This window comes from Alexandromys fortis, unplaced genomic scaffold (genome assembly GCF_014885135.2).
Source record: "Alexandromys fortis isolate MF-2015 unplaced genomic scaffold, M_Fortis_MF-2015_v1.1 scaffold_87, whole genome shotgun sequence".
Lineage (NCBI taxonomy): Eukaryota > Metazoa > Chordata > Mammalia > Rodentia > Cricetidae > Alexandromys > Alexandromys fortis.
Genome location: NW_026067971.1, coordinates 7,121,656 through 7,147,952, shown reverse-complemented (window position 1 = coordinate 7,147,952; position 26,297 = coordinate 7,121,656). Strand labels below are relative to the sequence as shown.

At 43.2% G+C, this 26,297-nt stretch overlaps 2 protein-coding genes and 1 long non-coding RNA gene across 12 annotated transcripts in view; 1 reads left to right on the top strand and 2 right to left on the bottom strand.

Moving 5' to 3' along the window:
- Positions 1-20,414, top strand: part of Glmn (glomulin, FKBP associated protein) — a 110,100-nt gene extending 89,686 nt beyond the window's left edge. For 3 of the 8 annotated variants that reach the window (XM_050155594.1, XM_050155600.1, XM_050155593.1), the window contains exons 4-18: positions 516-632; positions 1,402-1,510; positions 2,751-2,985; positions 4,752-4,854; positions 6,611-6,798; positions 7,814-7,867; positions 8,081-8,111; positions 8,562-8,651; positions 9,326-9,367; positions 9,468-9,541; positions 12,239-12,323; positions 12,745-12,851; positions 13,653-13,716; positions 19,089-19,212; positions 19,946-20,245. In XM_050155594.1, coding sequence (XP_050011551.1) covers positions 516-632; positions 1,402-1,510; positions 2,751-2,985; positions 4,752-4,854; positions 6,611-6,798; positions 7,814-7,867; positions 8,081-8,111; positions 8,562-8,651; positions 9,326-9,367; positions 9,468-9,541; positions 12,239-12,323; positions 12,745-12,851; positions 13,653-13,716; positions 19,089-19,212; positions 19,946-20,148 — 1,626 coding nt within the window. In that variant the 3' untranslated portion in view covers positions 20,149-20,245. The other 5 variants (XM_050155598.1, XM_050155599.1, XM_050155597.1 and 2 more) reach the window with 4 other exon arrangements.
- On the bottom strand, positions 13,988-19,092 carry LOC126509615 (uncharacterized). The gene is made up of 2 exons (XR_007594218.1): positions 17,773-19,092; positions 13,988-15,373 (listed from the first exon to the last, which is right to left on the bottom strand). It is a non-coding gene; the product is annotated as an uncharacterized lncRNA (long non-coding RNA).
- The window catches only part of CUNH1orf146 (chromosome unknown C1orf146 homolog), a 13,390-nt gene continuing 6,312 nt past the window's right edge, over positions 19,220-26,297 (bottom strand). For 2 of the 3 annotated variants that reach the window (XM_050155603.1, XM_050155604.1), the window contains exons 3-6: positions 25,010-25,103; positions 22,798-22,963; positions 22,365-22,443; positions 20,488-21,123 (exon numbers count right to left, since the gene is read on the bottom strand). In XM_050155603.1, coding sequence (XP_050011560.1) covers positions 20,980-21,123; positions 22,365-22,443; positions 22,798-22,963; positions 25,010-25,103 — 483 coding nt within the window. In that variant the 3' untranslated portion in view covers positions 20,488-20,979. Of the gene's footprint in view, positions 19,979-20,487; positions 21,124-22,364; positions 22,444-22,797; positions 22,964-25,009; positions 25,104-26,297 lie in introns of those variants that run through there. The other variant, XM_050155605.1, reaches the window with a different exon arrangement.

Below are 26,297 nucleotides of genomic sequence, written 5' to 3'. Positions count from 1 at the left end.
TATCTATCTATCTATCTATCTAGTAGGTAGGTAGGTGGATAGATAGATAGATAATGTGACTTCATTTTTCTTCATTCAGATAGATAGATAGAAAAAAGGAAAGAAAGAAAGAAAGAGAAAGAAAGAGAAAGAAAGAAAGAAAGAAAGAATTTTATTTAGAGATTGTCCAAAGAACTGCGAACAGTTTACAGGCATTGATAGTCTGGTCTTCCTTTTGAATCAAGAGAAGCAAATTCTCTGTGGAAGCTAAGTACCTGCTTGTCCTGAGCAAATCAACTGTCTTGTCAGAAGTGACGGAACTGTTTAGGTCCTAGGAAGATGTAGTTGCTGGGTGAAAGTGGAGGTTGTTCTGTCTCCCTCGGTGAAAACATTAAAGTGTTTGAGCCGGTGATGGCTGTTGTGAGCCCAGAGGACAGTGGTGACATGTGAGCCTCACCAGCCTGGCCTCTGCTCCCTTAGTCAGGCAGCACCAAGAGTTCTCTAGACGACTGTGTCTACTCCGCCATGCTTTGCAGACCGTCATCAAGTCCATGGGCTGGAATCTTGTTGGTCCTGTTGTCCGCTGCCTCCTGAGGAACGGGGAAGAGGATGAAAGGAAGGACTGTTTGCTGGTGTTTGACTTACTAGTGAAGGTGAGTCGGGATACCTGGTTCCGTCCGTCGGAGCAGCAGCTCTGCAGTGCCCTGCATGTCGGGCTTTGTTCAGTTACTCTTCTGCAATGCCCAGGCGTGCTTGGCTGGATGGGTGGGCAGTTCCATCTCGCATTTTCCAAAGTTTCCAGATGTAAGAATTATCCAGTCTGAGACCCTGTAAAGGGCTATAAGCCTCTAATTTAACGCGTGTTCTCATTATACAGACGAAGTGAGTGTTGTTGAACCGGTTTACTGCCATGCTGACCCTTGTGCACATTAGACCCAGAATCACATTTTAGTGCTGCTAGAGACATGCAAGCTGAAAGGATTATAAGGGGTGTGAGGGAGGGGGGTGGGGAGGGGGGGTGGGGAGGACGGAGGAGGTGTGTGGGGATCAACAATAGAGTTTGTTTGAAAGTCCCGTGATGAAACCTAATGTGGAAACTAGAGACTGGAGGCGCACACACAAGTGATTGTTAGGGAAGAGGCACTTCCTTCAGATAGTGGGTGTTGGTTCTGAGGATTCTCAAAAGCAAGGCGGTGAGGTGGCTGTCAGGGCGCACCACAAATCACCTGTTCAGAAAGAACCAAAGGGGGCCCTTCGTCTACAGCAGCCAACAGGAGGCACGGTCTCTGAAGATCCTTTTATCAATTTCTAGGGCATAAGCAAATGTAACTGTATTTCTCAGTATGTCTTCTTTAAAATGGTAATCACGTGGCTTTAAATACAACTTGTATTAAACAGGTTCAATTGTGAATATTTTTATAGTTATGTAACCCAAAGGAATTGTTGTTGGGTTTGCTTGAACTCATTGAAGAGCCCTCTGGAAAACAGATTTCCCAAACTATTCTTCTTTTACTTCAGCCACTACAGACAGGTAATGAGAATTTGATATCCAAGTATTTCTTATTGTATTTGCAAATGTACCTTGATGTTTGCCCCTAAATGTGGACAGTCACTGAGTGCCCTGCCCCTAGGCTACTCCAGCAGAGCTGTGGGAACGCTGCGAGGTGCCTGGAAGGTGCTGCTCAGTCAGTACTTTGACAACTCGTTAGTTAGCTTTCATTTTTTAATTAAAAATTTTTACATGTATGAGTGTTTTGTCTGATTGCATATCTGCACACTACTTGCGTGCCTGGTGTCCTTTAAGGCCAGAAATGGGTATCACTTCCTTTGAACTGGAGTTAGAGTGGCTTGTGAGCCTCCACATGGGTGCTGGGAATGGAACCCAGGTCCTCTAGAAAAGCAGCCAGTGCTCTTAACCACTAAGCCATCTCTCTAGGTCCCTGGCTTCTGCACAGTTTATAGTTAGGATTTTCCCTGTAAGCATATTTAGTGGTCAGCTGTGACCTGTAGCATGCAATCTGGGATAGCAGCAGGGTATTGCTCAGCTTCCGGTTTGGGAGGTTGAAGTGGAAAGGTCTGTCTAGAGACTGAAACGAAGCATGGAGAACGAGAAAGCTTTGTGGCTTAGTATTGGCAAATAATATGCCTCAGCAGCCAAGACAAACACTTTTCCATGAAAGAAGTTATTTCCATTTTAGAAATCATATACACTTCAGAATGTGATAGGGACCTGGACATTAGAATAAATTCATTTAAATCTGAATGTCAACCAACCTTATAATTCTCAAATATTCAAAATCTTCTAAGGGCACAAAAAGCTCTATAATACTCTTATCCATTTTATAGTGCTGTGTAATTTTCCATTCATATTTTATGCTTATAATCAAAAATAAGAAAAAATAACCAGTTATAGAAACACTTTATTAGTTGATTTTCTTAATGCTGTGTCCAAGTGCCTGGCACCTGGCAGTCTGAGGAAGAACTGTTGATGTAGGTTAGGGATGCAGTGGGGGACATGGTGGATACAGTCCATCGCGGTGGCGGCAGGGGAGGAAGAATGTTGGTCTGGCTAGGGGTACAGTCCGCCATGGTGGGGAGGCACGGTAGCAGTAGTGAGAGGTGCTGGTCGTAGCGAGAGAGTGGTGCGCTCAGGCCACGCCACCTCACAGCCTGCCTCTCAGCAAGGCTCTGCCTGCTAAAGATCCAGAACCTTCTAAATGCTGACTTCCTCTTGTCCTGTGTGCAGCTGCTTACGCTTGTTTCTGTTGCAGTTATTCAGAAGCTCCCCAACAAGGTGTACTCGGTTGGGTTGGCATTGTCCACCCTTTGGAGTCAACTGTCTCTTCTCCCTGTGCCGTACTCTAAGGAACAAATACAGACAGATGATTATGGCCTTTGTCAGTGCTGCGAGGCCTTAACAGAGTTCATGAGACCTTTTGTGGAAGAAGCGACTGAAAACAAAGAAAACAAGGAAAATGAAAAGTTAAAAGATGAATTACTAAAATTGTAAGTCTGTTTTGAAGGACATCTCACAGTGGAGTGAGTAAGTGGTAGCTCAGTTACCCTGCGTTTCTTATTGGTACATAGAAATCTTGTTTTGGATTTTGAATTTCAGACAGACCTAATGCTGACCTGGTGAATCGTGGCTGTGCAGTGAGGCACTGCCAGTATAAAATCAAACCTTTCACTGAGTTTACTTTCACCCAGCACAGCCAGCAAAGGCGGAAAGTGGGAGCAGTACAGGCATTTAACTCGGAGTTTGTTCTGTCTGGGGAATGCATCTGAGAGCAGCAGAGGACCAAACAGCTGAGCATCTATCCCGACCTCAGGTTCAGCCACGTGCCCATCAGTTGGCATAGGGATGGTCCAAATGAGGGCGTGCCATCAGCATAGAATCGCCTCCAGACTTGAAGACGGGCAGTTATACAAGGGGAGACATACCTGGATAAGGTGGTGCTCACCTGTCATTCCAGCCCTCAGGAGCTGAGGCAGGAGGATGGCGAGATGAAAGCCAGAGACGGAGTTACAGAATAACCTGTCTCAAAAACAAAAACAAAACAAAACAAAACAAAACAAAAAAACCATCAAAACAAAACCTCCAAAACAAATAACAGGCACCATAAGAAGAAAGAAAACGCAATAAAATTCCTAAGTAATCTTTGCATACTTGTGACCTATCAAAATATTTTAGTTAGATTGGGCTAATTGGGAAAATTATTTCTCACAACTTTTCTTATGTGACTCCGCTAAGAAATCTTAAATTGTAAATTATACATGGAATTTGTATTTAAACATATCTTGGACATATCTTTTTCTAGTTTGGGAAACTAATGCTATTGTTAAATCTTAAATTGTAAATTATACATGGAATTTGTATTTAAACATATCTTGGACATATCTTTTTCTAGTTTGGGAAATTAGTGCCATTGTTACTTTTCTGTTTTGCAGGATTAGGGCATTTAAGGTTGGTTTTTATGAGGCAGTTTGTTTGTCGTCTAAGAAACTTTTTTTTTAAAGGCTGTTTTAAAGAACTAGAAAAGACTTAGTCACAGAATAAAGTTGGATTAAAAATAAAGTAACTGGGCAATAGTGGTTTACACCTTTCATCCCAGCATTTGGGAGGTAGAGGCAGGCGGATCTCTGAGAAACGGAATTGAATCTCAGCATATGGAGCCTACCCAGGCATTCTCATGTTTTCCCCATTACTGTTACTAATGAGATTGGATTCATGCTTTTTTTTAAAGAGGTATATTTTTTATTTTATTTTTATTAGATTTATTTATTATGTACAACATTATGCCTGCAGGCCAGAAGAGGCACCAGGTCTCATTACATGTGACTGTGAGCCATCAAGTGGTTGCTGAGAATTGAACTCAGGACCTTTGGAAAAGTAGCCAGTGCTCTTAATCTCTGAGCCATCTCTCCAGCCCAGGATTCATGTTTTAGACACATTATTATTGGTGCTTGCCTTAGGCCATTTGTGCTACTATAATAAAACATGAGTTGATTTATAATAAAATAGTAGCACAATTCTAGACTAGGAAGTTTAACATGGGGTGCTAGGACCTAGTGGAAGAGTAGAGGATTCCAGCAAGCTGAGCCCCTCTTCTGAAAACAGCACAGTCCTTCCCCTGAGAGCGAGCCCTCGGACTGTGACCATGACAATGATTTCCGCCCGAGTAAGTCAAGCAGTGCTTATCTTTCATGTAAAGCTAGACCTGAATGCTGTGTTTGGGATACTGACCCATAATTACCTATTTCTTATGCCTTAGCTGTTGCAAGTGCTTGAAGTGCCCTTTGCTGACAGCGCAATTCCTTAAACAGTCTGAAGAAGTTGGAAAGGACCCTTTTTGGAGTTTTGCATCTGAAATAATAGTAAGTACAGCCAGTCAAATCTATATATACTATAGCTATAATATTTCCTGTAATCTTAAATTTTATTCTTCTATATTCTGATCTATTTCATATGAGCATGTAAATTGATAATTTACTAATAGGGTAATGTGTAACTTTTTTTAGAACACATATAAACAAGATGGCAATTAAATAGTAACTCGTTATCCAAAGCCTTACAAATGTTTCTACTTAGTATGTTAATAAATAGGAAAAAATATATATACATACATATAAGGTCTTGAATGGTTATATCATATATACACCTGTGTATTTTCCTCTTAACATTATAATATAAATCATTGCTATTGATTTAGTAGTATTTTTTTAAAATTGTGTGTGTGTGTTTGCCTGAATGTGTCTGTGTACCACATGCATGTAGGACCTGTGGAAGCCAGAAGAGGTTTTGGTTGTTAGCCAGCACGTGGGTGCCAGGAGTTGAGCTGGATCCTTTAGAAGAGCACCCAGGCCCCATCTCAGTGTAGCGTTGAGGTTAAGCAGTCACCACCGTCACCTCCAGAACATGGCTGTCCCCTGAAGGTCTGCACTTGTGAAGCCTGCCCCTCTCATCCACTGCTCTCTCTGAAGCATTTATACTTTTTTCATGTTGAAATGGTTCCTGTCTTTCTCTCACTATATAACTCTGGCTATACTAGAACTCTCCCCGAAGATCAAGCTGGCCTTGAACTCAGAGATCCACCTGCCTCTGTCTCCAAGTGCTAAGATTAAAGGCGCATGCCACCATGTCCAGCTTCATTTGTGTTGTAAAGTTACTCATTTTATCTTATTACAAAGTGTATGACTTTTTTATGTGCACCACGGGTGTACAACAGCCAAGGAGGCCAGAAGAGAATTCATTGGAATTATGAGTGGTTGCAAGCTGCAGGAGCAGCCAGTGCTCCTCACGGCTAAGCCATCCCCCCAGCCCCCTGCAGTGGTTTGCTCTAGCTCACGCTAAAGCCCTCTGTCTAGCAATCAGACAGTCTGGCTGTCAACAAAACTCATTTGTGTGGATACTTTATTAATTTTAGTCTCAAAATTTATTTTGATGTTTCAAAATAAATATGTAAATAAGTCAATAAAACAAAGCAAAAAAAGCAGTCTGAATATGTCAGTCCCATCAGGGCAATCTTTTGAATAACTCAGAACCAGCTGATCTGAGGCCAGCAGACTTCCTCCCCATCTTAGTCAGGGTTCTCCTGCTGTGAGGAGACACCACGACAGTGCTTCGGGAAGGAGGCGTTTACTGGGGCTTGCTGACAGTTTTAGAGGTTCAGTACATTATCCTCATTGTGGGGAGCACAGCAACATGCAGGCAGACACGGTGCTGGGAAAACGGCTGAGAATTTTACATTCAGACATACGGACAGCAGGAAGAGAGAGACACTGCTAGACCTGCTCTGGGGTTTGGAAACCTCAAAGCCCACCTCCACTGACACACTCCCTCCAGTAAGACCACAGCTTCTTAAACAAGGCCACGCCTCCTATTCCTTCTCAAGCAGTGCCACTTTTTGGTGACTAAGCATTCAAATATATGAACCTATGGGGCCGTTCATATTCACTTAAGTGCCATCAGTGTCTGAGACAGTCTAATCGTGGGACTGATTATTAAAGCAAGTATCTCAATTCTATACGCCTTCAAACAGATAAGGGATTATACAGGGTGTGGATATAGAATAAAGGGTGATAATATAGTTAATTTGCCAATAGCTTACTTTTGAAAAAACCTATTTCACAGGGATTTTTATCAGAAATTGGACACCCTGTCCCCCAAATTATTCTTAATCATGGAAGGAAAAAAAGGACATGGGGTTGCCTTGAGTTGGAGGAAGAAGAAGACAGACAGTTGGCAGACTCTGTGGCCTCTCTGACATACCTAGTATTTGTTCAGGGCATCGGTATTGATCAGCTTCCAATGGTCTTAAGGTAAGAGTCAATATCAAACTCTTGACTGACTTAGTATACTTTACATGTATGCTAACACACTGTCCACGGAAAGAGGCAGATCAGAGATGCCTGGAGAGAAAAGACAGTTAGTGTGTGGCTTGCAGGGAGATGGGGGGCATGAAAGGCATGGAGACAGACAGGTGAAGTACAGCCACACTGGAATTGGGGTTATAAGGGAAACAACACCCCCAACGTTGCGTGCTAGGTGAAATGCCTGGGATGGGGAGACTCCCCCAGTGGAGCTGTAAGAGAGAAGAGGGGGGCCTTGTGAGCCCCACAGGCACAGGCTACAGTATTCTGTGTCTGGAGGTCTGTGAGCTACACAGCACACAGCCAGAGTAGGGGGCGAGAGGCCTCCTAACTTGCTCACTGATAGGGGACCTTGAGCGATCTTGTTGGCAGACTTCTCAGCTGGGGGAAGCAGAAGACCCAGAATTACTAAACCTCTAATGATAAAGGCTTGCCCTCTCCGCTGACTAAGGGAACCACCACTCTGTGTAGTAGGAGGCCGCTTGTTTGTCACTGGATGCTCAGCCCCAAAATAACAAACAGAAACTGTATTAATTAAATCACTGTTTGGCCCATTAGTTCTTGCTGCTGCTTCTTTTTTTTTTTTTAAGATTTATTTATTTATTTTGTATACAGTGTTCTGCCTACATTCATGCTTGTAGGCCAGAAGAGGGCACCAGATCTCATTACAGATGGTTGTGAGCCACCATGTGGTTGCTGGGAATTGAACTCAGGACCTTTAGATGAGCAGGCAATGCTCTTAACCACTGAGCCAAATAGTATGTGTATAAATTTCTCTGTGTGTGTGTGTGTGTGTGTGTGTGTGTGTGTGAGAGAGAGAGAGAGGGGGGGGGGGTTTGGGCTGTGATTGGAGGTCAGTGCTGAGGTCTTATCTGGCATGTGGTCTCTTGTGGGTTTGTCTATCAGTGGTTAGGAGAGGAAATTGCCTATTCTAAACATCTTTTTTTATTCTTTCACATTTTAGCCCGTTGCACCTTTTGCAGCTGAACATGGAACACATCGAAGTGCTTCTGCAAAGGTAAGATGAAATCTCAGGATCGGATGGCATCACTGAACAGTCCTGGGGGAGCGGGAACAGGGTTCAAGTTCTTCCTTAGCAACATGCAGTGCAGAGGCCAGGGCGTGTGGCCCCCGACCTTGTATTTCAGTGTTCATTTGCTTCTCCTAAAGTAAGGAACCATTCTAAAAAAACTAGAAAACCATAATGATAACTTTCAATGTTTTCTTTCAGAACAGAACAGTCTGTTTTCTCAAAAGGATTGGTAAGATTCATTTGCTACCATTTCTGTGTGTGTGTGTGTGTGTGTGTGTGTGTGTGTGTGTGTGTGTGTGTGTGTGTACGCATGCACGTGCATTTGTGGAGGTCAGAGGACAACCTGCAGGAGCCAGTTCTCTCCATTGTATGTGTTCTGGGGACTCAGGTCATCAGGCTTGGGTAAGCCCTTTCCTCTGTTGAGCCATCTTTACAGCTGGTCTGCTAGCATTATAAATATTAAAAATAATGCAACTCGGGCAGGGGTGGCAGGCGGATCTCTGTGAGTTCAAGACCAGCCTGGTCTACAAGAGCTAGTTCCAGGACAGGCTCCAAAACCACAGAGAAACTCTGTCTCGAAAAACTAACTAACTAACTAACTAACTAACTAACTAAATAAATAAATAAATAAAGCGACTGTCAATGTCACCTTGAATGTACGTGTGTATTTCATCTGTAGGAACTTTTGGAGAACAGCTTACTGAGATTAGAAGACAACAGCCTACTCCATCGGTACTTAGAAATCAAGAGTTTTCTCGCTGTGCCTCAGGTAAGCAGAATATATATTCAGCTCTAAAGCAGCTCCCTGCCTATTCTGAACTCTGCCAAAGTAATGTGTGCCTGCAGTCCCTTTCCTTCTCGGCCTCTGCAGGTGCTGCTGCTGCTTCTGGTTGAGTTTTTGTGCTGATGGAAATGGTTTCCCATCTATGCCAAAAGCCAGACTATATGGCTAGCAAGACTACCGAACTGAGTTTTAAATTCTATTTTGATTAATTTATACTTTAAAATAATTTTATTCTTTTTGAGTTTCCCCCAGCTCCTAGAATTAACCTAAACAGCTATTGGCGACCTTCTCCTGGCTTGCACTCCCTGTCCGTCTCCATCTTTGTTTGCTCTGAGTGTAGAAAATTCTTAGTATTTAAATAGAAAAGAATGTCTTTTGCTACTACATAAGCTTGGTTACACTTAATGAGTGTGTTATACTTCTGCATATTTGATTTCCTTTTCTTGCTATTCTATACATAACTGAAAATCACCATTGCCTTTGAAACCACACCAAGTCATACCTCACTTTGTTCTGTGTGCAGAGCTGACTGCGGTTAGTTTGCCGTAGACGTAGCCATGAGGCCAGGGGAGCTCATCTCCTTAGCCCGGGTGTCTCCTTTAACTTCCATTGTGGTCAAAAGTATATATGAATTTGAAATGTTTTTTCTTTATTTCTAGGGCTTAGTCAAAGTAATGACACTTTGCCCCGTTGAGACATTGGTATGTATGATTGGAGACTAGCTATGAGTCACAGTGAGAAATGTTAATAAATAACTAGATGTAAATGTTTCGTGTAATAGTATTATTTGTTTCATTCCAGAGGAAAAAGGGCTTGGCTTTGCTCCAGCTGTACATCGACAAGTTGGATTCACAAGGCAAACACACACTATTTAGGTATGTATGTATCAAGGCAGACACATTATTTAGGTATGTATGTATCAAGGCAGACACACTATTTAGGTATGTATCAAGGCAAACACACACTATTTGGGTATGTACAAGGCAGACACACTATTTAGGTATGCATGTATCAAGGCAGACACACTATTTAGCTATGTATGTATCAAGCTGGCGAGCTCGGCACTTCTCTTGCCCTGACAAAGTCATTGAGACAAAAACTTGTTTGGGTTCAGTGTGCCGTCCGTGGCCTGTGGTAAGACAGAGCTCATGGAGGAGGTGTCTGGAGGCCATCATGGAGCAGAACTGGTCACCTCACAGGAAGGGTCAAGGACAAGCCATCCTGTCAGGCCTGCCTCCAGAGACCTGCTTCCTGTCCCCACCTCTTAGCAGGACCGTTCTGTTATGACTCACTGACGGGTTGATCTGCTGGTTGACTTGAGCCCTCACAGCTAATCAGTCAGTTCACAGAAGTCTGTCGGCTGCACCCAGTCTTTAACACATGAGCTTTTAAGAGACATTTTTAAAACATAGCCCATGGATAATAACCTAGTGTGTGACTGATTGAAACCTACTAATGCCATGTAATTATTTAAAGGTACAATATTTGTACAATATAGTTCAGTATCTGTAAGAGCTAAAGAATCAGCTTATCAAGTATTTTGGAAACATATAATGTCTATTATGTGAATAGCAGTGTATAATTTTTAGTTTAATTGAAATATTGTAAACTTACTCTAAGAGAGACAAATATGGATCTGAATAGGAAGGAGAAAAAGATAAGATCTCCTGAGTAAACTGGGAGTGTGGGGGTCATGGGGGAGGAAGGGAGGGGAGAAAAATGTATAGTGCAATAAAAACAATTAAAAAAACTCCAAGCAGTCTTAAAAGAATAACAGAGATTGATAATGTTCCTGCTAGAACCTTAGAGTTCAATAGTCTCATTGTTTATAACTGAACTGAGAGTCCACGGAGATCTGTAACTTTGACAGGCCAGTCACTCCATTACTCTGAGATCTTACCAGTAGAGTTTTTAGTAGAGTTTTAGGCAATACGTTAAACGTTAGAAAACTCTGTAATAAATAGAGGCTTTCTAAGGCCATCGCAGTGTACGGGAGATTCCACTCCTCTTCCACTAGGAGGCGGTGTATTCCAACAACACTGACCGTAGCCTACCATCTTAGCCCACTTCACCCTGGGCCGGGTACTAAGTAAGAATGAGGCGCAAACTGATTGAAGCAATGTCGGGATGCGGGGAGTGTAGAGTTCTAGCATCCCAGGGCCTGTCCTAGTCCTCTGACAACAGAGTCAGGCCCAGCTCACACAGCCTCAGCCCTTAGATCTTATACCAGATTTCTCACTTTGTCCCGCCGTACTCTGCTGAGAGACCCCTTTCTCATAGTAGCTTCCCATTACAGGCTCAGTCTGTGCAGTTGGCTCTGTTGCTTTAGGGCAGCAGAAGGGCCACCTCACCTCGTCGTGGCCAGGAGCACAGGGACAGCTGGGTAGAAAGGGTTAGAGTCCCGGTCCCTTCTTCAAGCGCATGCCCCTAGGGACCTAGTTTCCTTTCATGAGGCCCCATTTCCTAAAGATGCCACCACCACCAAGTGAGAACCAGCACATGAGCCTTTGGGGACACTGGAGACCTAAGCCATTAGCAGTGCCGTCGGGTTTCCTGCAGCGAATAAGCCAGCGGCAGCCTACTTTCACAGGGAGCACTCTGTGCTTTGAGGTTGTACCGGTGCTCACTCTTGGCGTGTTAAATTATATGCACGGTTTAATAGAAATTTGTTGTTTGAGGGCTGAGGAGGTGGCCCAGTGGTAAGAACACCCTCTCACAAGCGTGGGGGCCTGTGTTCAGATCTCCAGAATCAACACAAAAACTGGGCAGACACCAGGCAGTGGTGCTGCTGCCTTTAGTCCTAGCGCTTGGGAGGCGGAGACAGGAGGGTCTCTGACCAGCCTGGTTTTCAAAGTGAGTTCCAGGAAAGCCAGGCTATGCAGAGAAACCATGTTGGGGGGGGGGGGGGGGAGCATGTAACAATAACGAAAACTGATCATGACTCTATGTGCCTTTAACTCCAGTGCTGGGTGGGAGGTTAGAGGATTGCTGGGGCTTGCTGTACCAGCCTAGCTTTAGGTTCAGTGAGAGACCCTGTCTCAAAAGAACAAGGAGATGGATAGAACAGGACACTCACCCTTCTCTGGCCTATGTGTGCATGTGCGCACACACACACACACAAGAACAGGACACTCACCCTTCTCTGGCCTACGTGCACACACACACACACACATATAAAAGAACAGGACACTCGCCCTTCTCTGGCCTACGTGCACAAGCGCGCGCACACACACAAAAGAACAGGACACTCACCCTTCTCTGGCCTATGTGTGCATGTGTGCACACACACACACACCAGCTGACAGAACAACACACCCATTCTCTGACCTATGCACATGTATACACACACACTAAAAAGGTGTTTTAAAGACCCAGTTGTACATGAGATTTACCAGGTAGTGAAAGCAAAAGCTGTTAGGATAACTTCACAGGTCACTGGCCACGCTGATAATTGTCCCCACTGTGAAGTTTATAATCAGAAGTTACGTGAGGCCCAATTGAATTGTAAACTTTTTTATCACTATTATATTGCAATTTAATATAATTTCATGTGTTATAATTATGCTTTAAAGGTGCTTATTAAATACAAGTAATCACTCCGGTGTGGAAGGCTTCGTAATTCAAAATATCAAAAATCAGATTGATGCGTCATTTAAGGTAAGAATACAGACCCAGGTTTGGGTTAGTTACCAGTTTATTCATGTGTGGCATATGTCCGTGTTGGTTTACCCACAGGATTTTTCTGTCTGTAATATTAAAGTATAATCCCGTTTAAAAAGAAAACCTGCCCCCCTGAATTTCATTAACTATAAACTTAAACTGTATTACTTCTTTTGGCTGATAATATAAGTTGTGCTGTATACTTCAGGAAAATACAAATTTGAGTCTTATCTGTATGTGGCCATGCATAACCAACCCCACACAGAAAAAGATCCCCAGGGTTCTCAGGCTGGTAAGACCTTCCCTAGGTCTGGAAAGTGAATGGCACATAGGAATGAGAGTTAGAGAATCTGTAACAATATGCAACATTTATCATGCTATTACATGAACTTTTCATAATCTTTCTTTTGCTTTTCAGAAAACATCTAACAAATGGTTTGCAGGCCCTCAGCTGATTTCGCTGTTGGACTTGGTACTGTCCCTCCCCGAGGGTGCTGAAACAGACTTACTACAGAACTCAGATAGGTGAGGTGACCATCGCCAGGGTTCTGAGAGTAAAATTCCTAAACTAAGAAAGTATTTCCTGTGATTTTAGGACCTGTAGTTAGTTCATAAAAGTATGTAAGCCTTTCCTATTTAAGTTACTCAGTGACTTAGATAGAAACAAAATCTCTTCTTTCCAGGACAGTGACTGATTTTCTTTTTCTTTTCTTTTTTTTAAAGATTGATTTATTTATTATGTATACAGTATTCTGCCTACATATATCCTATAGGCCAGTAAAGGGCATCAGATCTCATTACAGATGGTTGTGAGCCATGTGGTTGCTGGGAACCGAACTCAGGACCTCTGGTAGAGCAGTCAGTGCTCTTACCCTCTGAGCCACCTCTGCAGCCCAAGTGACTGATTTTCCATCTCAGCATCACACAGAGATTTGTGAAACCACAGCATTTCTGACTAGAATTTAAGAATCTCACAAAAACAGTGCACAAAGGGATTAAGTATTTGGACTTTGTTTTCCATGTCTATTTTTTCCCATGTAGAGTATAAACTTTCACTTTGGTGTATTAGAATGGATGTGGGGAAGAAATGATGATCTCGAGGATGGCTGGGCTGTCTCTGGGGTGAAGGAAATAATGCTCACCTAGTCTTGTGAGCTCACATCAGGACAGCCATGAGCTGCTGCCACTCCACAAATGGGTGGGGATAGTGTCCAAGGGCAGCTGTGTTGACAGTGTCATTTCCAAGCTTTTAACTTGCTTAATATATTTCAGCTGTTGATTACATAAATCTATACTGAAGATAACAAGTTATTTTTTAATTAACAGGATTATGGCTTCATTAAATTTATTGAGGTATTTGGTTATCAAAGATAATGAAAATGACAACCAAGTAAGTGAATTATTTGGGAAAGACCCTGTGAGTATATTAAGAATGCATGAGCTGTGCTTACCACTGTCCTGAGCACACCTTTGTTATTCTTACCCAGCTGTGACACTTGGGTACCAATTCTGACACCTCCTGTCGGCTCCCAGGCACACTTGGCTTCTCACATCTAACCTGTTTTTCCTGCTCTGTCTCTGCTCTTTTTAGGAAGTCTTGCTAGGCCTTTGTTTTAGTTAGAGTTTCTGTTGCTGTGAAGAGACACCATGACCACAGCAACTCTTATAAAGGAAAACATTTAATGGGGTGGCTTACAGTTCAGAGGTTTAGTCCATTATCATCATGGAGGGAACACGGCAGCATGCAGGCAGACATGGTGCTGGAGAAAGAGCTGAGAGTTTTACATCTTGCAGGCAACAGGAAGTGAACTGAGATGCTGGGTGTGGCTTGAGCATAAATGAGATCTTAAAGCCTGCCTCCACAGTGACACACTTTCTCCAACAAAGCCACACCTCCCATGTGTCCCCCCCCCCCCCCATGAGCTTATGGGGGCAATTACAGTCAAACCGCCACAGTCCTGCTGGTCACCTGTTAACTGGCCTTGTGGAGCTCCACAACACTTGAACTCCTTGCTCAGTCTCTTCTGCTTGTATATAGCTCAGGATTTTAATTAGAGTTATATGAAATAAAATTATTCTAAATCATCTCATCAGACATGACAAACTGAAACATATTTAGCCCCAAAACTGAGTTTGTTAACAGTGCTTTTGAATGGTGTGTAGGAAGTTGGATCTTTTTTAATAGCACTTCATTAGAAGTGTTCAATAAATAGTAAGCTACTTGAGGGAGATTTGTCATGCAGTAAAATCACATTTACTTTTAGGCTCCTTCCTGCCTACTCCGTTCTAATAACTGCTCTCCTGTTACCTGTAACCATATGAGTCACGCCAGTCTGGACTTTTTTAAAGTGATAGGCAGAATGAAAGCAATTAAGTTTCACATAAAAGTGCCACAGTTTTTATTACTCAGGTAAGTCCCACCTGGGGATGAGAAGTCCGAGGAGCAGCAGGACCGTGAGTGGACCTAGCGGACTCGACACTGGGCTTCGTCTACACTAGATGATTGTCTTATTGTGAAAAACGTTGAAAGGTCCAGCAGCGATGAGAGACCTTTACAGCAGCCGTTCAAGACAGGGTATCAGTGTAGCCTTGGCTGCTCTGGAACCAGCTCTGTAGACCAGGCTGGCCTTGAGCTCTCAGACGCCCACCTGTCTGCCTCCCTAGTTGGGATTAAAGGTGTGTGCCACCACTGCCCGGCTCTCATTGTTGTAAAATTTGGTGTATTTCAACATTAACTGTAGCTATCAATATATTTTGTCCCAAATATTTCAGCATATATTTCATTAGGCAGAGTTAAATATATGTCAGCATTTTTCTTGAAAGTAAAATTTACATAAATGAAGTGCACAGACATGTATATCAAATTTACCATCACCACAGACGCTCCCATATGTCCTCATGGCCACCCATTCACTGACAGAGGTGACCGCTGTCCTGGCCAGGTGCTGTGCCCCATTCTTCACAAGGCTGGAAGAAAAGAGCTCTTTGTTTCCCTTCTCATCAATCCTCTCTCAGGAAAGGTCAATCATTGGCTCAAATGTGGATGTCTAGAAAGTGATACAAGTTAGCTATGACTCCTTGTAGAACTTTTGAAATTAAACTAACACTTGCCTCCTAAAGGGGCTAAGGCAAAAACAAACAAACAAACAAAAAAGTACAATATAAATTGAGTAGCCCTGGGCCTTGACCTCAGCGGGTGTCCTTAGGGAAGCTGTGAGTTTAGCATTGCCGTAGTCAGGAAGGCTGAACATACACCAGAGACGATGGGATTCTCACTGACTAGGAAGGACAGATGTACTTTCTATGGAGTCTCTGCTGTCTATCCTGACACCCATAGGTAAAGCCTTGCTACTTCTCAGTGTGGACATTTTATAACGAAGGACAGAATATGACTGAGAGGGCTGGCTTATTAATGGTTTCTTTTTCCCTAGGCACCAAATACTGGTTTTGTTTGTTGGTTGGGTTTTGTTTTTTATCTGTGTGCCACTATAAGCATTTTTATACCAAGGAATTATTAGTAAAAGTCCTCGTCTCACTTGCCACATTGATGCCTTATACGCTTTGTAGCCTGTCTGTAATGGAAACATTCCTAACAACAGTTACAAGGAAAAGCAAATTTAGCCACTGTGGTTAGCAAGTAACTGACAGCTTCCGTCCAGGTGTGACTTCTCTGCACGGTGGCACTGACAGGGACGACTGAGGAAGGATCACAAGTTCCAGGCCAGCCTGCAGTGCAGAGCAGGGCCCTGTCTAAAGCAAAAGTGCAGCTTCTGGCCGCTTACAGTGACCGTGGTACTGTGGTGATGCGGGGTTGTGCCTTTTTACTTGGAGGAACCCCTACCAGTTCCAGTTTTTCATTTAGTTGTGCTAAGAGATGAAAACTAAAAGGCCAGAAGGGCACACGGGGAGACAGAATCCCTTCCAATATAAAGTGATTCACCAGGAGTGATAATCTCTCTTTTCTGACCAGCCTGAGTTGGAGCCAACCTCCACTTTCCTACGTCCTCCTCGCCCAGGGTCCTCCCACTCTGGGCTCCCTGCGCGTTTTCAGCGCTTTCTCCCACACTTAGTTTCCTGTCGTTTTTAGACTCTTATAGACGAATAGTTCCTGTCTCTAATTTTTATAGCTCACATTCTCTACTGTTGGGTTTCTTCAGATAGTGGTTACTTGTTTTGAACTGCAAGATCATTCTAAAATAGAGCCATAGTTGTGCTGTTAACTTCTGTCCTCTTCACTCAAATCCTTTCGAATGTCTGTTATTCAAAATTAAAATATGCCAGGAGTGGTGTTGTAGCTCAGTGGCAGAATAACTGCCTGTTGTGAGGTCCTGGGTTCAATCCTTAGCACCGCAGTGAAAAAGCGAGATGAGTTTAAACATCCCCGGTGCGTGCTCTGCGCGAGGGGGGGGGGGCATCCCCAGTGCGTGCTCTGCGGGGGTGGGGGGACGATATCCCCAGTGTGTTCTCTGCAGGTGGGGGGTTGGGGGGGCGTCCCCAGTGCGTGCTCTGCGGGGGTGGGGGGATGATATCCCCAGTGTGTTCTTGGCAGGTGGGGGGGCGTCCCCAGTGCGTGTTCTGCGGGACCAAACATCCCTGGTGCGTGCTCCATTTCTTTTATTATGGTTGACTGTCTTTGCAAGATTCCTACCTGTTTCAGAACCTACCTCACTGTGCTGTAAAAATGTCTAATGGGGTTGGGTAGGCTGCAGTGAATTATTTGTTTTCTAGACCGGCTTTCTCTGTTGCTTTGGAGCCTGTCCTGGCACTAGCTCTTGTAGACCCGGCTGGTCTCGAACTCACAGAGATCCGCCTGCCTCTGCCTCCCGAGTGCTGGGATTAAAGGCATGCGCCACCATAGCCCGGCTGGCTGCAGTGAAGTTTTAATGCATGGTTAAGACAGAACTCAAAAGGTTTCAGAACTGTTAAGTCAGTGACTTGGATATGAAATGAAAGGCAGGCAATCGTGAGGATTTCAAAAGTTCAATCCTTATAAACACTGTAAAAATCTTGTTACTTTTTTAAGATGAAAGAAATCTTACGCTTTCTTCTTTTGTGTTTTAAAAAAGATGTGGTAACTTTCCTGTAAGACAGAGTATATTTTTACCTCCATAGCGTCTTTACGCCTACACGCTTCCAAAAGCAGTACAGTTCATTACAGGAAAGATGGAATTATGCTAAACAGCATGCAAGAGAAATTCTCTTTAGCCCAATTTTGAAGGGTGTTTTTATTAATGTTTTAATGTTATGGATTACAAATTAAAATAAATTAATGCCCTTAGCTTGATGCCATGGCTCATGCCTATAATTACTGCCCTTGGGAGGTGAGGTTGCCACATTTTTCTTAAGAATGAAGTCATGCTATACAAAGTGGTTTCTTCCATTCAGTATTTATTCAAGAAAAAAATGTCTATGTAGTTTTCTATTATGTGGATATACCACAACTTACCGTTTTCCTGCTTGGAAACATTCTTGCACTCTCCTTCGTTGGACGTTGTTTTTAAAGGCACCTCTGCAATGCAATCATCATAAAATGCACCTTTGTTTACCCAGGAGTAGTCCATAGATGTTGCATGCACTGATAGGTATTAAGTCTGAATTCCTATCTAGTTTCTCTTTAGACCTCTGCATTTCCCAGCAGAAGATGGGGTTTTTGAAAGTCTTTTTACTAGCATATATTATTTGGCCAAATAATGCATTTCATTATGACACTTTCACAGGTGCACATAAGATGTCTGTCGTTGTGAACCCCACTTACACTCTGGCCTCCTCCCGCTCGTTCCTCTCTCCAGTAGCCCTCCTCTGCTTTCATGTCCTTCTCTTTAAAAAGCTGGGTTCTGCATGTGAGGACTGTCTGAGCATCTTATTTCACACCAGATTAACTTCAGTCCCAGGCACTCCTCTGGAAGTCCATGGTGATTGGTGCTCCTTCGTGTACACATGGCATTCTTTCTGTCCTCTTGATGGGCACCTAGCTTGGATGTAACCTGGGTGTGTGAGAATCACTAAGTGTGTGCTAGCTTTGATTCATGTTCTATTTGTAGATTTTTGAGGAACCTTGATACCAATTTCTGTAGTGACCGGACAGATTAACATCCCTGCTAGCAATGCATGAATGCTCCAGAGAGTTCAGGGAAAGGCGTGTGGAGTCATCATTATCAGTTGTTACAGAAGCTTCCCATAAGCTCACTATAAAGTGTTCCATCTCATTCTCATGGTTACAGATAACTGAATTCCCTTTGTAAACTCTATTTTCTGGTGTAAAGAGTACCGGAGTCTTATACCACCAATTTCTTGTATTTATCTGTCCTTTTTTTTTTTTTTTAGAAAAAAAAAAAAACCAACTTCATTACTGTCCCCTTTTTTTGTACCACAGTTGTAAATGATCTTGACGTGAAAACTTCTCGGACATATGACAAAATAATGCTAAAGTAACCATCTACCTTGGTCAAATTGTTTCGGTTTTAAAAGTCTCCATGAGTAGGAAAGAGAACAAATCCCTAGAATGTGACCCGTGGCCAAGCACACTGACTGATAGTCCAGTGAGGAGGCCTTCTTAAAGTGGTGTGGAGATGGCAGGATGTCAGAGTTCACTCTGGCACAGCTCACAACCAGCAGCTGTTTAGGCTGCCGTGTCGGTTGCAGAGGGCACTCCTGACGGACACCAACATTGCTGTCTCTCCCAGTGGTGCCTGTGTATTAACAGAAGGCATCCTCTGGATGCTGAACCAAGGGACTAATTTGTTCATTTAATCTTCTGAACAGACTGGATTATGGACAGAACTTGGAAAGATTGAAAATAATTTTTTAAAGCCACTTCATATAGGACTTAATATGTCAAAAGCACATTATGAAGCAGAAATTAAAAACAGCCAACGAAACAGCCAAGGTTAGTGGCATGTAGTTTTATTTTCTATTAAGTTTGAAATTTAAATTCTGAAATGATCATATTTTTAAAAATATTTTGTGTGTGTGTGCATTTATGTGTAAGTGTGTATGAGCCCATGGAAGTCAGAAGAGGGGGTGGATCACTTGGAAATGGAGCAGGTGTTTCTGAACCTCCGTGTGGGTGCTATTAGAGTGCTAAGTGCTCTCAGCCCCAAACTATCACATTTTAGTACATGTTCATTTATGCAAAAGTGAGAGGCCATGAAAGCTTTATTTGTGTAATTGAAATGATTCTTAACCAATAAAGCTGTTACCTAAAGAATCCGCTCACATTGCACAATTCTAGTGTTTAATTTTTATTTGTTGGTAACAAATATTTTGTAAGGTGTTACCTCACTGACACAATTTAAAATTATCAATGATTAAAGTAGCTTGTAAATTATTATTAAATTAAATTGTTATTAAAATCTGAAAGGTGAGAAGATGGCCCAATAGGTGCTTGCCGTCTGCCAAGCCCTAAGCCTCGGTTAAATCTTTGGGGCCCAAGCGGTAGAAGAAGAGAACCAACTCCTCCAAGTTGTCCTGTGACCCCACACACACATGTACCATGCCACACATACCCACACAAAGTTCATAGATAGATGTAGTAAAGTCTGGCAGTAAAGCATTGCCCAGTGCCGACTCTGGGGGCTGCTCAGGTGGCAGCATGTGGAAGGTCCTTTCTTCCCTTACAGCAGCCTCGACGTGCAAAGGCGTCTGCTCTGTGACTGTAGGTGGAGAAGAAATCCCTGCTATGCCTCCTGAAATGCAACTTAAGGTAACTCCCAAAATTTTAAGCTACATCCAGTCTGAGGTCTGTTCTATGCTTTGCTTTAGAAACCGCGTTAATAACACAGATTCTGCTGGGTGTGGGGACGTGGACCTGGAACCCCGCTGACACAGAAGGATTGCCAGTTGGAGGCCAGTCTGGGCTCCTTCACGAGACCCTCTCCCAAAAAGACTAGTAATGACCATAGTAATGTTCTTTTCTTGGTATTCAGGTCCTGCATTCAGCTCTTTTCACATTTGACTTGATTGAAAGTGTTCTAGCTCGAGTAGAAGAACTCATTGAAATCAAAACAAAGTCTACCTCTGAAGAAAACGTTGGAATAAAGTAAAAATTCTGCTTCATAAATAAAAATCAATAAGATGATGTTTCCAGTATGTTTTACAATGTCAAAAAATTATTTGCAGGAACACAGGAACTTACTTCTAGAAAAATACAGTTGGGGTTGTCAGTTTCTGATATACAGATGCGTGGTACCCAGCCTTCACCTCCCAGAGCCTGGAGGGATGGCGCGGTCTTGCCGCTTTTCCAGGCACCCATGTGATACACACACACACACACACACACCATAGGCAGGCAAAACATCCATACACATAAAATAATTTTTTTAAAAAGTACTTCTTTAGAAGATTTGATACAAACTAATTTGTTTTATAACATCAAAAAAATGTAGTCAAGATGCTTTATTCGTCCACATAATGTACCAATTATTTTCTCTTTGCTTTTCCAGTGTTTATAGCAAGGGCCTATATATGCCCGAGGAGCACTGTCCCACACAACTACACTCAAAAACATTAACGGAACCACTCAACCAAACTCCCAAAATAAAATCATGTTTAATTGCATACATATTTTAAATATAAATGGTCTTAAATAGACATTTGGACATTATAATTTAATAAGTTTAATTATTTTTATATTTTTCTAAATGAACACTTATAATCAAAACTCTGAATTTGGACTAACTGAATCAGTACTCAGTTTTAGCTTTTGGAGTGTTCTCCAAACAGGGCTTTGCTCTATGATGTAAGCTTTGGTTGTCACCATTCTATAGCAGATGCTGTCTAAGGCTGGCTTGGAGGTAGTCTGGAGGGAGATGTAAAATGTAACAGCAGTTACAGAAACAGTCTTTCTGTAGGATCATATATTTAAAAATTCATTTTACTGGAGTGGTGGCATGTCTTAGATCCTCTCACTTGGGCTGTCAATGCTTCCAAGAGCCATAAACAATCTAACAAAAACCCCATCACTCGGCATGAGAAGTCCTCTTTTGAGTTGCTGGAGACTCCCAAACATTACAGGCTGTGGCTGTTGCCCTTGGCTGCCCCACATGTGGAAGGTAAGTCCCTATTGCTGAAGGCTCTACACACTTCAGACACAGGGCACTGAGGCCCAGAGCTAGAGTGGACCTGACGGCTTTCTAGGAACTAGCTTTCATGGTCCCAGAAGATGCCATGCAAGCTTCCAAATGATGGAAGCAACCCACAGTCCTCCCCAGCTGTGCCGCCTGTGACCACAGTGACCAGCATGACAACAACATAAGGTGCAGTGGGGCACTCATGTCTTAGCAGAACCAAGAACTACCTGGACGTAAGACCTGGTCAACAAGAGGGCGGTCATGCATGCTACCAGGAACCTAGCCAACTCCCTGGGACTAGTGAAGTCATGAACTTGGAGAACCCACAACCACCACTTCTCTAAACCAGCACAATCCCTAACTACACCCCTCATCCAGGAAACTTCTCTTTGATGAGGATGCAGAGCCAAGAGCCAACGGCTTCTGCACCTGAGGCTGGGTCCTTGCAGAAAGGGCCCCAAAGAGTTTTAAAGAGACAGTGGGGGAGTTTGCTGGGAGACTGTCTCCTAGAAATGTCAGAAGCTAGACCCATGAAGTCTTATCAGTATGGATGTCCAAACACGCCATAAGAGACACCAGTCGATGTGCTAACATGGAAGGGGAGAGAGCATGAGAAGCCAAGTCTAGGCGAAGCACTGCAGGCAGCTTGGGATGCTGACGTCAGGAGATGGAGCCTCCAGGGGAGCCCCACACTGGTTATCTAGTACTAAGTGGTCAGCCTGAAAGCCTACACATACAAGTAACATCAAAGGGACTGACAGGTTGTATTTAGATATTAGGAACACATACATGTAACAACTAAAGAAAAAGGCCATAAACTTGAAAGAGTTGGGGTGCATGGGAGGGCTTTAAGGAAGCAAGGGGAGGAAGAAATGGAGTAATTATCTCAAAAATTTATTTAAAAACAAAAACCTTAAAATCTCTGGCCAGCGTATATTTGTGTATGAGTACCTCTCCCCCGGGGACTTACCTTAGCTATAGTGCACATGAGGTCAGCAGCATTTGCTGTGTTGTGTACAGGAAGTATTCGTAAGTTACTGCCCAAAAACCTGAAAAGAGTGGGGGGGGGTCACATTTGCTGTCGACAGCAGGACAGAGACTGCACTCCACTCTGTCCCATGCTCATCCAGTCACGCCCTGCATTGTCCTCACAGGATCTGAGGTGGCTGTGTGACCAGAATTCAGAGCTCTTTGGCTTGCTTTTGTAGAATAGGTCTGTCACCAAATCAACTCTAGTCCTAACCTGAGGAACAGCTGTCTGCCCTGTTTGGTTACAAATGGCAGGTTATAAAGTTTGTCTTCTAGCAAAACAAAACTCAATTGCCTACAAGCATTAAGAACTGAAGTAAACAAAGCAGTGTAAACAATACAAACAAAACCCGGGGCTGTGCTCTGGTCCATACCTCTGATGAATCCTGAACATGAGATTCCATTCTTCAGGCCCATGCAGTGGGGCAAACAGAACCAAAAAACTATTCTGGTGAATGTTAATAAACGTCTCAATTTTGGTTAGAAATATTTCCTCCGTTGATACACATTCCTTAGCATCCACCAATAAAAATGCAACTCCTAGAAAAGGTGAATATAATGTGGTCATATAAAGTGAATTCCGTAAGATCAGGGACCCCAAACTCATTTACATATTCATATAAATCTGTTGTTATAATCTTTACATTACAAGGTGGTTTGAGTCTTTCTTTGCCATGCGCTACAGCAGAGTGACTGTTCCAAGTATGTAAAGGGAAGACACTGCCCAGTCATTTTTTCTTCTACCTAAGGCACTGGGCACATAAAAGTGATGCCTAATTTTAATTAAAAGATTAAGTCTATTTTGAAAGTCAACCCTTCAATCCAGGTGTGGTAGTGCACGTGTACAATCTCAGCATATGGAACATTGAAACAGGAGAATCGTGAGTTCAAAACCATCCTGCACTACAGAACCAGCCAGGACTATAGAATAACAACTTGTCTCTGTCTCTCTCTCTCTCTCTTGGTTTTTCGAGATATGGTTTCTCTATGTAGCTTTGGAACCTGTCCTGGAACTCAATCTGTAGACCAGGCTGGCCTTGAATTCACAGAGATCCACCTGCCTCTGCCTCCTGAGTGCTGGGAGTAAAGGCGTGCACTACCATACTGCCTGGCTAGAACTTGTCTCAAAATATATTTCATACTAAAGTACTTTTGGAAACATTTACTGTCTTATTAGAAAGGCTATTCCAAAGGACACAATAAACAGCCAGGGACAGGCATCCAGGAAGGAGCCATGCCCTCCCCACACCCACTACCGTACAAGCACTCCATGTGTTAACCCATCTGCACCTCGGAAGATCCTGTGTTGACTTTCAAAAGCTAAAAATCAACGTGATAGGTAGTTTAAAGCAAATCTTCAAAACTTTTGTTGGAAACCTTCCTAGAAGCTCAGGAATCAGGTAAATGAAAACAACCCCAGTGAGCAGATATCTGGTGTCCGGAATGGGGCCAATTCATCACAGTGGTCTTAGGGGAAACCTGAGTTAGCTGTGGCGTGAACATGTAGGTAAGACTAGACAGCAGCATGTGATCAGTGACTGAATGCATGTGTGCACTTTACGTGACCTCTCTGATCCTCACTGTCCTCCAGGACATGGAGAGAGTAGTTCTCTGCGGGGCTTGTCAGAGGGTTAAACATACGTATGACAACTAAAACATCACGTCACCAAGAACACTTGACTTCTCTCTCTGGAGTGTTTTCTATGACAACTAAAACATCACGTCACCAAGAACACTTGACTTCTTTCTCTCTGGAGTGTTTTCTATTCAGCCAAGAGGAATGATTTTGGACCCAGGTAATTTTCAGCATGAAGGTCTTTCTAGATGACTCAGAAAGTACCTGCCATCCAAAATCTCTGCTAGAGCGGTAACCCTCCTAATAGAATCTTCTCTTTCTTTCTTATTTTGAGATGGTATTACTGTGTGGTCCAGGCTGGCCTTGGACAGCCTGCACTGTGGCTGGACACAGATGGAGACGGCTCCCTTCCTCCACCCCTGTCACGTCTCTTACTTCCCAAGCACAGATGGAGCTGCACCTCAATATTCCCACACCTTCTTAGCCTAATTTAGTCCTGTACTTTGCCCATGACTCACCCACAATTTTAGAATTTCAGAACGTTTGTTCCCATAAAGTTCTCCAATGATTTTTTTTCCAGCAAATAAAACTAATGGGAAAACATCATATATTGGTTTGGGTATGTACATTTGGCCAAGGTCTACTGCTGGCCTCCGTTAACTTAAATATAGATGGATGATAGATAGATAGATAGATAGATAGATAGATGGATAGATAGATAGATAGGTAGATGGATGGATGGATGGATGGATGGATGGATGGGGACTTTTCTATTTTCGCCTCAGTCCCAAAGCAAGCCCTTTTCCATCCCCTAGCAGATCCCATTTAACCAAAGGGACGAGTCCTACAGTTGGCCATATGCGTGATTTTGCAGCAAAAGCAAAATGCAGCCCGTATACTCTTCTAAAAGATAACATATTAAGCTATTATATTGCTACTGAATTTCAAAAATTAATATGTACATCCACATATTTAAAAGGAAGTAAAGGCAATTAGCAAATATACCATACCAGACAGAGAGAAGACAATCGATCCTCTTTCCAATGTATCTGAGTACCGAACCTTGTGGCTTCGATTTTCTAGGGCAGTTGCAATTTCATAACTCTTGAAAGAATTTTCAGAAACACAAACATAAGACATGCCTTAAATGATTTTTATTACAACTAGGACTAAATTAAAAGTGTTCAATGGTTTGTTTTGTCACTGCTCCACTTAAAAAGATTTATCACCAGACACAAAGAGGAGTGAGACCATTCCTGATAGAGATAAAACAGGGAGCAGTGTTACAGAGCTAAAAACTAGAAGAACCACAAAAAACTCTTTTTTTCCTTTTTTTCTTCTGTTTTTCAAGACAGTGTTTCTTTGTGTAGCTGTGGCTGTCCTGGAACTCTCTGTAGACCAAGCTGACCACAGAAAGCTGCCTGCCTCTGCCCCCCACCTCAAGTGCTGGGATTAAAGACCTGTGCCAGCTGGGTGATGGTGCACACCTTTGATCCCAGCACTTGAGAGGCAGAGGCAGGTGGATCTCTTTGAGTTCAAGGCCAGGCTGGTCTACAGAGTGAGTTACAGGACAGCAAGGAGTGTTACACTGAGAAACTCTGTATTAAAAAAACAAAAACCAGGAGCTGGAGAGATGGCTCAGCGGTTAAGAGCACTGGCTGTTCTTCCAGAGGACCCAGGTTCCAAGTCCCAGCACCCACATGGCAGCTCACAACTGTCTGTAACTCCAGTTCCAGGGGATTCAACACCCTTACACAGACATGCATGCAGGCAAAACACCAATATACATAAAATGAAAATAATAAATAACTTAAAAAACCAACCACACAAAAGGCATGTGCCACCACTGCCCAGCAATTCAACTATTTACATCCCAGCCGCAGCCTGACCCCACCCTCCACTCCCATCCATCTTCCCCACCTCCCCCTTCCTCTCAACCCCCTCTTCTGTCTCCATCCAGGAAAGGAGCCAGAGGAGTCAAGGACACCACAAGAAAAGCCACAGAATCAACTAACCTGGGCTCATCAGGGCTCAGAGACTGAACTGACAACCAGGGCGCCTGCATGGGACTGACCTAGGCCTTCTGCATATGTGTTAGTTGTGTAGCTTGGTCCTCTTGTGGGACTCCTAACAGGGGGAACAGGGGCTGTCTCTGACTCTTTTACTGGCTTTGGGGAAACTTCTTTTTAAGAAACGATCTGGTAGTGGGTTCTTATGTGCACTAGTGTGTGGCAGTGGGTTCTTATGTGCACTAGTGTGTGGCAGTGGGTTCTTATGTGCACTAGTGTGTGGCAGTGG